The sequence below is a fragment of the Danio rerio genome, chromosome 8, assembly GCF_049306965.1.
Source record: "Danio rerio strain Tuebingen ecotype United States chromosome 8, GRCz12tu, whole genome shotgun sequence".
In the NCBI taxonomy this organism is placed as follows: domain Eukaryota; kingdom Metazoa; phylum Chordata; class Actinopteri; order Cypriniformes; family Danionidae; genus Danio; species Danio rerio.
This window is the reverse complement of record NC_133183.1, coordinates 60,536,785-60,552,500: the sequence shown is the minus strand read 5'-3', so window position 1 is coordinate 60,552,500 and position 15,716 is coordinate 60,536,785. Positions and strand designations below refer to the sequence as shown.

The following is a 15,716-nucleotide window of genomic DNA, read 5'->3' as shown; positions in this document are numbered from 1 at the left end:
ATAAATTAATTAATTAAAAAACAAAACAAAAACAAAAGATCACAACACAAAAATACTAAAATAAACATGCTTTATGTAAACTACTAACATTAGCGGCTCTAAAATAAATAAATAAATAAATCAATAAAACAATACAACAACAACAAAAATAATACGAAATAAATTAGAATAGAATAAAAGGTACTTGCAGGCAGCAATTATTTTTTGTGTTATTTCTCCTGCCTAATATCCTACATTTAATACTGAATGAAACCTTGCTCGAAGACAAGAAGACATTCAGATTTTGAATGAAAATCATATAATTATACACAGATGACGGATCATATACATTTGTCATCTACAAGCTTATTCGTATATTGTGTCATACTGAAAAACAACCTAAAATTAAAATCTATCCGAAATTCCTTCAATTATGCATTACTACAATAATAACCTCTGGGCCTGTTTCCCTAGAAAGCCATTGTATGAGCTCAGATGAATGTGAATATAGCACATGAGTCATATTGTACTAGTAGTTATGGGTTTTCTCCTGGTGCGTTTTATAACTTCTTTTCTTGACAGTTTGTCACCGTTTACTTTTATGGTATAGAAAAAAAAAAGTATGCGTGAAGAATGTGCTTTAATGTGTCATGAAAGTTAAACATGCAAACGTTACAGAATAAATAATGACTATCAGTCGATGATCTATTCATTCATAATCTGCTAATGCTGACATTAACACCAGAGCTAGTTTTACCAGACTGCTTTAAGTCAGGATGTCAAGGCTTGACAGGATGTCAAGGTACTGACAGGAAGGAAGAAATTCAGTGGGATGATTCTGTACTGTGGGAAACTTTCTTCGCATACTAGTCCATTTTTGCATACAGCCTTATTTAAGTAAGCGGTCAGGCTGTAAGATCCGGTCCCATGTTCTTCAAGAGGCCAAATAAAAAACAAAAAATCTCTTTTTAACTCTTCTTAAGATGCACTAATAGGGCTAGATAGAATATGTTGTTACTGCATAATGAGGTGTGTCACAATAATCAATATATGGACTTATCGCTCAACACATGGACATGACCTCATTTATTTTTGGTGATGCAATATATATACCGTCCACACATTAAAACAGATTCTAGCAACATGATTGTGCAACATCTCTATCTCCATTGGAGGTGTCAGTGTCACTATAGTTAAAAAAAACAGTATACACTTAGTGGCCACTTTATTAGGTACAACTGCTCGATAACGCAAATTTCTAATCAGCCAATCAGATGGCAGCAACTCAATGCATTTGGGCATGCAGACATGGTCAAGATAATCTGCTGCAGTTCAAATCGAGCATCAGAATGGGGAAGAAAGGAGATTAAAGTGACTTTGATGCATGGTTGTTGGTGCAAACAGGCTGAATAATTCAGAAACTGCTGATCTACTGGGATTTTCAGGCACAACCATCTCTAGGGTTTACAGTGAATGGTCTGAAAATGAGAAATTATGCAGTGAGTGGCAGTTCTGTGGGAGCAAATGCCTTGTTGATGCCAGAGGAGAATGGCCAGACTGGTTCCAGCTGATAGAAAGGCAACAGTAACAACTGAGGTCTGCAGAAGAGCAACACACAACACGTCCAACCTTGAGGCAGATGGGCTACAGCAGCAGAAGACCACACCGGGTGTCACTCCTGTCAGCTAAGAACAGGAAACTGAGCCAACAATTTACACAGGTTCACCAAAATTGGACAATAGAAGATTGGAGAAACGTTGCCACACAGATATTAGCCTTGGATTACTGGAATCTTTTAGGATTTCCCACATTTGTCTCAGACGGCTAAAATATAGGTTAAGCCACGTATGAGTCCAGCTTAGAAAGGTGCTCAAAGTGTTTTGAGTCAAAACGCAATCCCTCTGAAAAGTTAGTTTTGGTGAGCAGTTTCAAACTGCTAGAACGATTTTGGATTATGTTTGAATTTACGTCATTTCAGTTCTTCTTTTTTTTATTTCGAGGAAATATACTGGGGCCTTCAAACAGAAAGTGTTTGAAATTCAGAACTACTTCTGAGGGAAAATCTGTTCGCAACGGCCATTAAGTGTCTGTCAGTGATAACGTCAAACCAACAAATCTTAAGGCTCCTACACACCGGGACGCTTTTCCTTTGCGTTTATCGTCAGCGTTTTAAGAGACGTTTTTTCCGTATTCAAACCCAAGCGATTTTCACTGGCGTCAAGCAGAAGAGTGCAAAATTACTCCTTGACGTTAGATGGCGCTACACAACTTTAAGCTTCCGACACCCGCTTGTAACACAGAAGAAGAGGAAGAGAGGAAGTTCACACGCTTGTTGTTAGTTACTGGTGACTCGAACAAGCATAAATGGTTAAAGTAGCAGTTCCAGCTCTAGCGATAAATAAAGGATTATTGTTCACAGAGCAATAAGCAGCTCCACGTTCATATCACCTCTGGCCATCTTCTCGCATTGACAGCGCTCGCACTAACAGTTTTAGGCTTGAGCTCCTCCAAGTGCTGTGTACTGTAACTTCAGCAGCTCCTTGCACTTGAACAAAAGTGCCAACCTGATTGGTGGAGAAGGTTTTAACGCGGCGCGTCAAATAAATAAAAAAAAACGAGTATGAGGCGTTTTTTTTTTTATTACGCTTTTGCACCTGGTGTTTTGCGTGTTGGTGTGCACAATCACATTGATGCCCTTTATATAGTCATGAGGCGTTAAATGTGATGGAAAACACGAGCAATTACCGTCTCGGTGTGCACGGGCCTTTATACCAAGACTAAAACTACTGGAATTATTGAAAATTTCCCAAATTTGTCTCAGATGACCAAATTGTTGGTGAAATGTGTAGACTAGTGGTTGTCAAATGTTTTTCACCAAGTACCACCTAAGAAATAAATAGTCTCTATAAGTACCACCATAATGACCAGTATTGAAATATAGTAGCGTAATAGGCTTAATTAAGCAGCTGCAGCTCTGCACAGTTCAAGAATGTGGCAGATTACTTCCTAATGATATGAAAATGTATTATTGTCAGCCACTTTTAACATTATTAATAGTTTGAATATTAACACTGCACTGTGCTTACAGGTAAAAAATAAAAAAACGTCAACGTGTGCTTTTAAAAATTAACTTAAAATAGCACTTTTCCTAAAGTAAACAGAAAACTGTTGTGCTTAAACTAAACGTAAAGTACTAACATACAGTAGCCTATTCATCAAAACCTGGAAATGTTCCTTGGATCCCATAAAAATCATCATATTCATATAGAAACTCTTTTTGATGCGAGGCAGTGGCGCAGTAGGTTGTGCTGTCGCCTCACAGCAAGAAGGTCACTGGTTCGAACCTCGGCTCAGTTGGCGTTTCTGTGTGGAGTTTGCATGTTCTCCCTGCCTTCGTGTGGGTTTCCTCCGGGTGCTCCGGTTTCCCCCACAGTCCAAAGACATGAGGTACAGGTGAATTGGGTAGGCTAAATTGTCCGTAGTGTGTGAATGTGTGTATGGATGTTTCCCAGAGATGGGTTGTGGCTGGAAGGGCATCCGCTGCGTAAAAACCTGCTGGATAAGTTGGCGGTTCATTCCGCTGTGGCGACCCCGGATTAATAAAGAGACTAAGCCGACAAAAAAATGAATGAATGAACTCTTTTTGATACATTTTGAAATACATGTGACTTATTTGTATATCTCTGAAATCTAAACATTAACTTGTATTTTTAATATATGAATTGGATTTGCATATTTAAATTAGAAATTAGATCAGAAAAGTGATTTAACTATACCCGTCAACATTGGGATCTAAAAATATGAGATACGCCCCAACAAACGTTACAAATATGGGAAGGAAATTAGCTTCAAATGATAGAATACATAACAAACATTAGGAAATAGAAAATAAAATAAAAGATTTAGCCTATTAAAATCAGTTTACAGATCACATGGGTGTTATCGTACACATTAAAAGTATGTTAATTTTTTTCTACTATACCATACTATATCACAGTTTGAGAAGCACTGGTGTAGACGGCACCCTCTAGTGGATTTGTTGTCTGACATGTGCAACGAAACATACCCGGAGTAACGTATTTTATGTTTTGCAAAAATGTAGGCTGAGGTACGTATTAATTGGAAATATCAATCCAGCAAAATCTGCTTTATGTAATAATCATCAAATATGTTCAGTTTGTCTATCATTTTGCCACTCATGGCATTTTATTGTCAGAAGGAAGGTACAGATGCTGTTCGTCTATATAAAACATGCACCGAGTTGCAGCGCAAGCTTCACAGCAACGTTTTAATTAGTTGCTAAATTTGCACACAGAAATAAAACAGTACCAAAAATACTCTGACAGTGGCCATCACGTGAGCGTTATCTCCACAGACACAAGCTGATGTCCATAGTTTCTCCACTGAGTTTGGAGCAACGCTGTAATTAACAGATTAAAACGGAAGGTTAATTACCACTCATTACGTCTTGTTTTGATGTCTAAAAGGCGCCATTGGTTGACATAATAAAGTCAGTATTTAGCAGCGTCCTTGTAATGATATCATACATCATTTGCCAAACAAAACGTTCGGATGCCACAACGTGAACAATGTCCATAAACAATATTTCATATTCTCTGATTATACCACAGACAGGAAGTTCCTGCAATAAACCCCTGGTATTTTCCCATAAGCCTTTATATAGCTTGGATGAAGATTACTTAATAGAAACTTTGGTGACTGAAGCAGACATGCATTATAAAAATCTTGTTATTATTAGACATACTGTAGATTTGTAGACGTTTCTGCTTGCTTTTACACTCTCCTAGATTGCTTTTAAATACAGAAAATGGATTTACTGTTTGCAGCAGTGGTAACAAGCGATATAATGATGTTTTATATTGGTGCATTGGGCTGGACAGTATGACCAACATTTGGTTTCATGGTATGAGAAGGTTTACATTACAGTAACGATTAGGCCTGTCACAATAATCAATATATTAACTTTTTACACAACACATGGACATGACAACCATTCACGCAATATACACTCACCGGCCACTTTATTGGGTACACCTGTCAAACAGCTCTTTAACGCAAATTTCTAAGCAGCCAATCACATGGCTGCAACTCAATGCATTGGGGATGTAGACATGGTCAGGATGATCTGCTGCAGATTAAATCGAGCATCAGAATGGGGAAGAAAGGTGATTTTAAGTGACTTTGAACGTGGCATGGTTGTTGGTGCTAAACAGGCTGGTCTAAGTATTTCAGAAACTGCTGATCTACTGGGGTTTTCATGCACAACCATCTCTAGGGTTTACAGAAAATGCTCTGAAAAAGAGAAAATGCCCAGAACGTTGGAGAAACTTCTTTTAGCTGAAGATGTTCTGAATTTCAATAATTTTCCTCTAGTTTGAAGGCCCCAGTATTGACCTTATTCTCCGCAGACGAGCGGGCGCTGCCATTTGAATCTTTTTAGCACTAGACTCCGGTCTCATTCCCTTCCATTCATTTTTATACATTAAAAACTGCTCGTTTCGCTGTTTGATGTTGCAAACTGATATTTCCTTGTTATATTATTCTACTTGGTCTGTATAGTCATGCAAACATTTGTTTGTAGAGCAAGTAGTTTGACCGTTTTTTGCCGTTTATTATTCCTTGTCATTTCTCCCCTAGTAGACTGAAACGGAAGTTCTAAGACAATCGCGAAAACAGGCGCACTTCCGCATTTTAGAATAAGGTCAATATACTTTAAACAAAATAAAAAAAAGAAGTGAAATTATATAAATACTAAAAGAATCCAAAATCGTTTCAGCAGTTCAAAACCGCTCACCAGAGCGAACTTTGGCGCTGGGATTGTGTTTTGACACCAAAATACCTTTGAGCACCTTCCTAAGCCAGACTCAAATGCGCCTCAACCTACATTTTTGCGAAATGTAAAATACATTACCTTGGGTATGGTTTACTCACACTGTGCGATTTCAGCCATGAATTGGTTGTCTGAGACAAATCTGGGAAATTCTAAAAGATTCCAGTAATACTTGGCTAAAATGTGTGGTCTTCGAGTATTGGTTTCACATCATCACTGAAAGCCATTTAATGGTTGTTGTGATCAGATTTTCCCTCAGAAGAAGTTCTGAATTTCAATCACTTTCCTGCAGTTTAAAATCGGAAAAACAATCATTGGCTGTTTCTCAATTCCAAGAATGCATAGAGTGGACTTGCGTTCTTGTGGAGAACGGTCATGCCAGGTGTCCTCGAATTAACGAACCTAGGAGACCACGAGAACAGAGAAATGAGAAATGAGATGCTGCGTTCTTTTTGATGGTCACGTGACCTTCACAGCTTTTAAATGGAACTTTTTAAACATTACAGTAATCATGCAACGATTTTATTGCTTTTCCCCTTTTGAAAATAGAATTTGTATATTTTTGAATTGTGTTTCGAAGTTAAGAATTGGATTTTGTGAATCGTGCGGTGCATGTATGAGTTTTATTTTTGCAAACGTTTTATTTTTGAGACCGATCTGGCTTCATATAAGTCCCTCCCACTTCGAGTTCTCTGGGCTGCAGAGATACCTACCTATAGGGTATATGCCAAAGCATGCTTATAGGACTTTTAATTTGCCAATAACCTAAGTCAATCGTTTCTGGTTAATTGTGTGCCAATGCAAAATTGGCGCGTTTAAGGTTTGTTTTCTTTAAAAATCAGTGATCTCCACTAGACGAGTGATATTCGATTTAAAGTGGGTCACAGATTGTACAAGAAGCACTGCATTAAATTACATTTCCCCCCCACCATATCTTTATAATATGAGCATATTGAATATGAGTATATTCAATGGAGCTTCTGCGCTAGCCTGCCGATTCTGACGGGTGCGTGCGAGCAAACGGCTTTTTGTTTCGTTTTACACTTGAGCAACTAAATTAATGGCAAAGTCTGTTTACTGGTTGTATTTGAATTACATTACAACATCGATGCTGTAAAAGAAACCATATAAAATGGAAAAAACTCACAATAACAGGTCACCGGAAGTTTATCAGTACTGGAAACACACTAGCTTGGCATATATCCCATTGTCTTTTTGTGCACATGCACTAAAAGGGGGCACAAAAATAACTTGACAATATTTGTCAATAATATGTCCCTATAAATATCATTGGTGTGAAAAGAAACACACGTTGTTGGCATCATAATGCCCTGTATTGTTCATACCTAGAAACAATCAATGTTGAAGTACATCTTTGCAGTTTCACAAGCACGCATTTCCGATGCGCCAGTGTTGGATATTTCACCTTGGCCACTATTTCCCAGACCGATGATGCAACACTATTGTGCATCACAGTTGTGGTTGTTCGGAAAACTTAAAGATTAACGCAAGATCCAAAATCACCAAAACTAACCACTCTCACGCTTCAGTGACCCGGAATTGAAGGAAAGTTACAACGAACAACTGCAAATCCACAGAAAATGAGCTGCAAGAGCAGAGGTGTCAAACACACTTTAAGTCACAGGTTGTACTGGAAGTGTCTCCTCGAAGGAAGGATATTTACACAACCTTGGTGTTCCCAATAGAGACTGCATTCACATACTGTTTTCCCCTATCAGCAAAAGTCAACAGAAACTTTATGTTGCTTCAGCAATCAACATTGAGTTGAGGGAAAAAAATAATCATATTTACATGTGTAACAGGCAGGTTTTTTTTTTTTAATCAAACAATTGAAAACACCTACTGCTCATAAATGATTTATGCAAAAAATATGTATTAAATGTCATTAAAAACCTCATACAGATATTACATGTATCAGATTATTGAATACTTATTTATAAGTATTTATACAACAGTTCTGTCTGGTTCTTGAATCTGATTGGCTGATAGCCGTGCAATATTTTGCCAGTAACATCACACTAAGGCCTCTTCACCCTGAAAAATGGAAGCCTCGTGGTTCTTAAGGTGGACCGGATAAAGTCAATAAGAAGCTGCGAATAAGAAGCTAAATTCAGCCTTGTCCCTCCTTATCGCAAACACAACAGCAGTCTGGTGACAAAACTATGTAAACAAATGGCATTTCATGTCATGTTCAGCCGTATAATCTTAAAATGTGAGCAAAATTTGCTGTTTTGTCATCACCTTAAGAGGGTCACACACCAGAAGCGCCGCTTCACATTACGCTATAGAGAATCATTCAATTACTAGCTCTAAAGTGACGTTGGTGAATTAGTAACGGCTTTAGCTGTTCTGACATCAGCTGCAGATGTCAATGAATGGCGGAAGAAAGTAGTTCCTACAAAAGGGTTTTAGACTCTCTGTGTTTGATTTTCTTTTTTATGTACAAGATTGTGCCGTCGAACTGTTGTATAAACAGGCCTGCGGCCTCGTGCCAATGCACGCCTCCCACCAGTGCTGATATACAGCCATAGCACACTTTTACTTGTGTGATATTGCTCATATATACTGAATTATTTTTCTGTCCTTAAAATAGCAAAAGTGGATTCAGACACGCCGTTAATGCTTTTGCGCCATACGCTTTAGACTCTGCACCTAGGTAGTTAAAATTTTTACACCTTGACACTGTTTTTTTGTTTTGTTTTGTTTTTGTTTTGTCTGAATTACTATGAATTAGATGTGGAAAAAAAAAATATCTGTTTATTTTGATTTCATTAAATAAATAATTGATTTAAAAAAACATAGCCAATAAAAATTACATTTTTCTAAGGAAAATAGTGTCAGTAGCCCCTTTCACACATAAAGACCTGTCCAGAAAATTACTTGCAATTTTCCAGAATGGTCTGTATGTGTGAACAGGCCCTTTTTGAAAATAACAGTAAATTCGTTGTGGCTGTTTTCCGGAAAGAGAAGTTGTAAGATTGCTGGTAATTTGCCGGAATGCTGCGCTGTGTGAACGCAAAAGGAAGATTGACGGAAAGAGCGAGACGTCTACGTGAGACGTCTACTCCAGCCAATCAGAACATTCAGAGGCATTCACCCCCGCGCGGTTTATGAAAATAAAAGCCTTTGAATACGTTTCACATTTAGCTACTGGATTTTAGTAAGATAACGTTTCTAAGTTCCTTCTTAGTGTCAACTGTGAAAAATTATCGATAAAATGCTTATGATAAGCCATTGTATTTACCTTCAAGCTCTGACGCGTGTGCACATGAAGCAGTCGGTGAGCGCCAGCACACACACATATCATGTACATCTCGACATGCGAAAGTGTTCCTCCATATGTTTTCATCAAAGTTGTATACAGTACTGATCCATCCACAGAATTTGTAATGTAGTCAAATGTTTACAAATACAAGCGCTGCTGTTCATTTCTGGTTAATGACGTCAGAATTCACCGGTATTTTGGAATGGATGCGTGAATGGTCTTTTCTGGAAAAATTCTGTAACGTCCTCGCCTGTGTGAAGAGTGCTTTTTTGAATCTACCGTTAAAGTCGTTGCGGAAATTTTCCGAATATTTATCGGTATTACTGTGTGAAAGGGGCTAATGTTAAATCCTAAACACAACACTAAATCGCATATTTTTCCCGTATCAAGCAGCCCTACTTTACAATTAAAATTGTGGTTAAATAAATTACTGCTGGCAATTTAGCAGAGACGACAGAGGCAGACTAAATGAATCCCAAATAGATGCATGGCTTTCATGTCGACTTTCTCAGATCCTCTCCGTTCGCAGATGCACAGATTCATAAAAGGTACCCTGTTCCGAAATCTAAGGCTTGACGTTATCAGCCTGATCACAGACGCAGTAGTGACAGTAGCGTGAACAAAGCTTCGTTCAGACTTGATTTCAAAATTACACCAAGAACAGGCGAACTTGACTCACGCTACACAACAGCCGGAGCAGAAAAGCCAGCTAATAGGAGCTCTATCTGTTGAGCCTGCAAGTTTTATGTCGGGATCTTATCTGCGAGGAGTACAGAGACTCGGTTGACAGCTAGGAAACTGCAATTGTTGTCAGGGCGACCCCAGTGTCAGAACGACCACGTCACTGTATCTAGCAAAAGGCCCTGTATGAATGAAGCGGGTCAGAATGGTTTATAAAGAATCCTTTCACTGCCGGCTCATTCAGGCCTTCACCCTAACTCGAAGTGCGTACTGGAACTGAAGCATCCTCTGCTGGCCGCTGACCTTTCAGTACAGCCCTGTGACGTGAATTCGGCTTCTAAAGTTGATCGACTGACAATGCAAATGATGTTTAATATCTTACAAGAGACGGCCAGAAAAGCAGTGTCCTCACTTTGTATTCGACAAAAACTGACGACTAATGACGTCAAAATGCGGAATTGTTTTTAAATAGAGTGGACTTTATGAACTGCAACCTTATCTCTCTCTCTCTTTTTTTTTTGCATGTATTAGTCAAGTCTGGTCACAAAACTATGAGCCAAAACTATTGAACGACATTTGATCATCTCCACAGTTTCCCCAAGTTCAATCAAGTCAACCGTTCAGTCTGAAAACTGTGACCTCTGGGCTTTCGTCTGAGATTTACTACTGATCACAGAGCCGTGTTTCCCTGAGCAGATGCGCATGAGAATCACAGCACATGTCGAAACACGATCTCCATTTCATTTCGATTAACACATTACACATTACTTCTGTTTTATTCATACTGGATGCTAGGGGGCGCCCTACATATATATACTCCACATTTGGATTACAGAAAAGAGACATCAGCAGCATATGATAAAGATTATGGCTGCGTCCGAAATTGCCTAATACTGAGTAGTTACTGCATTTGAGTTTGACTTTACTACTCGACTGTTAGAAAAGTGCGTTCTATACAGTATCAGAGCGAGCAGTATGAATGAAACGCTGCTATTTTGTCATGATCATGTGACCTATCCACATCAGTTGCGTCACTTCACTCCCATTCAAGAATTCTCTCGCGGTGCATCATGGGATAGCATAGTCATCTGATGTGCACTTCAGAATCTCGGCGAAAGTAGTATGTCATCTTGATACTTCTCGCTGTTTTTCAAATTTTACGAATTTGGACATACTAATCGGCTCACAAACTGTTTTTAGCGTACTATATAGTATGGAAGTATGCGATTTTAGACATAGCCTATATTATTTGGATTATATATAGATTATTTGAAAATACATGGGGCGAAGCAGTGGCGCAGTAGGTAGTGCTGTCGCCTCACAGCAAGAAGGTTGCTGGGTCGCTGGTTCGAGCCTCGGCTCAGTTGGCGTTTCTGTGCGGAGTTTGCATGTTCTCCCTGCATTCGCGTGGGTTTCCTCCGGGTGCTCTGGTTTCCCCCACAGTCCAAAGACATGCGGTAGAGGTGAATTGGGTAGGCTAAATTGTTCGTGGTGTATGAGTGTGTGTGAATGTGTGTGTGGATGTTTCCCAGAGATGGGTTGCGGCTGGAAGGGCATCCGCTGTGTAAAAACTTGCTGGATAAGTTGACGGTTCATTCCGCTGTGGCGACCCCGGATTAAAAAAGGGACTAAGCCGACAAGAAAATGAATGAATGAATGAATGAAAATACATGGTTTATTTGTGCCCTTTAAGCCATTCTAGGCATTTTAATAAGACTTAAGTATATTTATATCGCAAAGCTAATTGACCTAGCCTTTGTCACAGTATAAAATACAATCTTGCTCATTCTGTGATACAAAACCATGTCTGGAAACAAAAAGAAGTGATTTCAAACACTCGATTGATGATGAGTAAATTTAGAGTGAAAGCAAAATGTCAGTAAATATCTGTTTGTAAACAGACTCATGAATGCAAAACTGCATTGCACATGTGCCACTGTAATAATTCATTGCACAGACCGATTGGACACTTTACCGTTATTAAATTAAATAGTATTTTTTTTATTTTATTGAGTTACGGGTATTTTGTAACTGATATCACCCATCCCTTCTCGCGATACTGGAAAAGTCTGACATTGCCATGTATATTGTGATGTATATAATTTCATCAGATTATTTGAATAGCTCTATTTAGAAAGACTTCCTTAATTTAGATCGACAAAAATGAATAAATAAACAGTGCTTTATGGATTTCTGGGGAGTCCAGCAGTATTCAAATACTGAAATTTAACAATTAAATGTAAAATAACATGGTCAGAAATTATTTTAAAATAATAATATTTAATAATGTCTTTATTTTTTTACTTTTAATAAATCATATAATCCTGTGATGCGGCTTTTGCGGATGCATACTGTGAAATCGAAGCTTAAAAGATTTTTGTTCAGCCCTAATATATATATATATGACATTCGGTTAATTTTAGGTTGCATAAGAAAGTGATCAAAATCCAACATTTTGCCAACATCTTAAACCAACTTCAAATACTGACATTTATTCGTCAGGAATGGAAATCAAAATTTAACATCTGATAGACGTCATATCGGTAACGTCCACACGACTTCAAGCTGTAACATCATTAGACGTTGATATTTGGTTGATTTTAGGTTGGACTTTGGACTCTCACATCGGCCTGACGTTGAGTTCTGACGCCAATCCGTTTTTTTATTTAACCACGAAATGCAACGTCCCCAGGACGTTGGGGTACAACGTCAATCTGACATCATGTTTTGATGTCTTGTGCCTGCTGGGTGTTTAAGGCCATTTCGGTCATCATACAGTAAACATCTGTCATCTTCTCATCCGTTACATGCATCTAAACTGTCTCTGGGTCAATGCATGTAAAGGTTTTGGACATCTTTCTGGACACTTTTAATGCTTTCAAATTGTTTGCTGCAATTATAAATCACTCATGTCTTGAGGTAGTTCATTACGATGCGATTTGTCTTCTATGTGCGATTTGATAAGACAGGAATAACAGGACTGATTTCTCTAATCCCCGTAGACAAGAAAGAAATAAAGACACGACTGCAGGTTGAAGGAAAGTAGTGGAGTAAATGTACAGATACAACACTAAAAATGTACCTAAGTGAAAGTATAAGTACATATTTATACAACTACTTAGTAAATTACAATTCCTGAGAAAAACTACTCAAAGTTATTAGAGTATTTGTAATTTGTTACTTTACGCTACTGGAAAGAGTGTGTATGGGTGCACAGGGGTGCAGCTGGAAGGGCATCCGCTGTCTAAAACATATGCTGGATAAGTTGTCGGTTCATTCCGCTGTGGCGACCCTGATTAATAAACTAAGCCGAAAGAAAATTAACTAATATATATTCCATATGATTATTAGTTGTAATACTAAAAGTAAGAATGGGCAAATATAAAACCAACTTTAACAATAAAATCAGAGTAAGACAAGTTAATGTTCCCGTGATAACAAAGTGCAAAAAACCCTCCTATCTCTGAATCCAAATAGTCTAAAAGCTCATTGTAAATGATTCATGATGTAACTATAATTCATATCACAAGGTGTACCAATAGTAGCCTATCTGGATGCAGACTTGCATACTAATAGAGGTAAAGTTGGTTTTATATTCGCACATTCGTTCATTTAGCAGTCTCTATATTGTTTACCATGTTACTTTGAATATTCAATCGAAATTAGCATGCAAGTATGACTTCTAAACAACATTAACACTATCTAATTGACTGTAAACAATGTTGTAATTTAATAGTCATTTGCTGCTAATATGATTTCCCTATTTAGAATTAGCAAAGAATACTTTTCTGAAATTATATTATTAATGAGAATGTCTGAATATAAAACCACATTTACCATACTATATTTGCTATTACACAAAAGAGTGTTAAATCAAAACGTAAACAATGTGTCTCCGAGGGCTTGTGAGCTAACTTAGCTAACTACTGTATCTAAGGAAAACCAGCATTGGCTAACAAGAAATATACGTTTACGTTGATAAACACAAAAAATTAATGACACATCTCGATTTTTCAGCTTCCAAACATCAGTTTAAAGGCAGTTAAACTCATTTGTTCCCTGAAACATGACTAAACTGTTGTCTCGCGATCTTGCTAGCCAGTCAACAGTTGTGTGTCAAAAACTAGCGCGCTCCCTAACTAGGCAGCATTTTAGCTGTATTCGAGCGCGCGCTCAAGTGCAGTCTAGATAGGTAGCTCACTATGTTTTGGAACACATGCAGCGGCACTTCAAGTCGCTACAAAACAAACGAATTACTATTATTTATTAACTCACAAAAGCGTTGTTATACATACCAGCTCATGTTGGACTCAAGTTTAATCCAAATCAATCGACATATAATCCCCTTTCTTCAAAAACATCGCCTTTTCAGCCTTTAAGATTCGGACGGCGAGCAGGAAGTAGAGAAGTTTACTGCAAGTCAGAGGTCGAGAGAGGATTTAAACTACGGAAAGCGGAGCGGTCAAACCACACGCGCAACAGGTACCGCGCGAGATTCACATCTCACTGGGGTTAGAATTACTGTACACATTTCAAATTGACTGTATTAGTGCTTAATTGTCAGCATTACATACTGTACATTCTTAAAGAAAAAACTTTTTAACGGCTGTCGTCGACGAGTATTGAGGAAATGTCAAGAAACAATCCCCAGGTGTCTCGACGTCAGTAACGTCACTCGATTAACAAGTTAGCAAGTTATGTAGTTAATCGAGTTCATCGAGTTCTCAGGTATGAAACATGTCTTAAATGTTTACCCTAAAAATATTTTATAGCGTTTTAAAGAAACTTCTAAGAAAATATTCAATGTTGAGAAACAAAAATTATTTTCTGTTGGTGATAGATAGCCTATTAATTACATATTTCACTGCCCTAAAGAAATATTTCAACACACACACACACACACACACACACACACACACACACACACACACACACACACACACACACACACACATTCATTCAACGACCAACTTATCCAACATATGTTTTACACCGCAGATACCCTCCAGGGTTCAACGCTTAGGATATTTTCTACAGGCCCGATTGGACCAGTGGTTAAGATTTTTACTTTCCCTGCCAAAATGTTCACAGGCCCCACACCAAAAATAAATAAATAAATAAATAATAGCTTTTTTTTAGCAACATATTTTAAATAATGTGTCAAACACAATGTCTGTGAATCTAAAATTTAAATATTTTAAAAATGTTAAAATATCTAGCAGTAAAACATATAGCAGTATAGAAAATGTGCAGGTATTTTATTGCAAAACTAGGTGGCTGACCTAAAAGTGATGGCAAACTATGCAAAACATCACTTATTTTTTCATGGTATTGCACCCATGTAAATTTAATGTGGCTGTCATGTTGCTGTCTCTTCACTGTACTGGTTTTTACTAGGTTATGGTAGGAATAACGTGCTCAAAACATCCAATCAGATGAGAGGAACCGAAAGCAATATGGTGTTTACAACTTCATTGAAAAGGTAGCATTCAAAGACTTAAAAGCACAAATTGTTTTGCGATTCTAAGACTGTGTTTGCATGCAATTGACAAATAGTCGCTGGCAAATTAAAATTTAGTGACAAGGCAGCACTGGTCCGATCGGGCCAGTAACCATTCTGTCTGCTGTCCAGAGCATCTCTTGCGCTGGCCACGGGCCATCGGGCAGTCCTTATTGTTGAGCCCTGCCCTCCCAGCTGCAACCCAGTACTGGGAAACATACACTCATTCACACATACACAGTCATACACTACGGCTAGTTTTACTCAATTCACCTGTAGTGCATGTGTTTGTTCTGTGGGGGAAACCGGAGCACCCGGAGGAAACCCACACCAACACCAGTGGCGCCCCCAGAAAATTTTGGGGTGACCAGAAGCAGCCGCATCAAATCTTGGGGTGGCACACAAAAAATTATGAATGC

The 15,716-nt window shown here is 38.2% G+C and overlaps 1 protein-coding gene across 1 annotated transcript in view; it reads right to left on the bottom strand.

Moving 5' to 3' along the window:
* The window catches only part of bin3 (bridging integrator 3), a 107,662-nt gene extending 93,445 nt beyond the window's left edge, over window positions 1-14,217 (bottom strand). The window contains exon 1 of the mRNA NM_001123044.2: window positions 14,093-14,217. Within this exon, the coding sequence (NP_001116516.1) occupies window positions 14,093-14,100 (8 nt within the window). The 5' untranslated portion in view covers window positions 14,101-14,217. The remainder of the gene's footprint in view (window positions 1-14,092) is intronic.
* Between the last annotated feature and the right edge of the window lie 1,499 nt (window positions 14,218-15,716).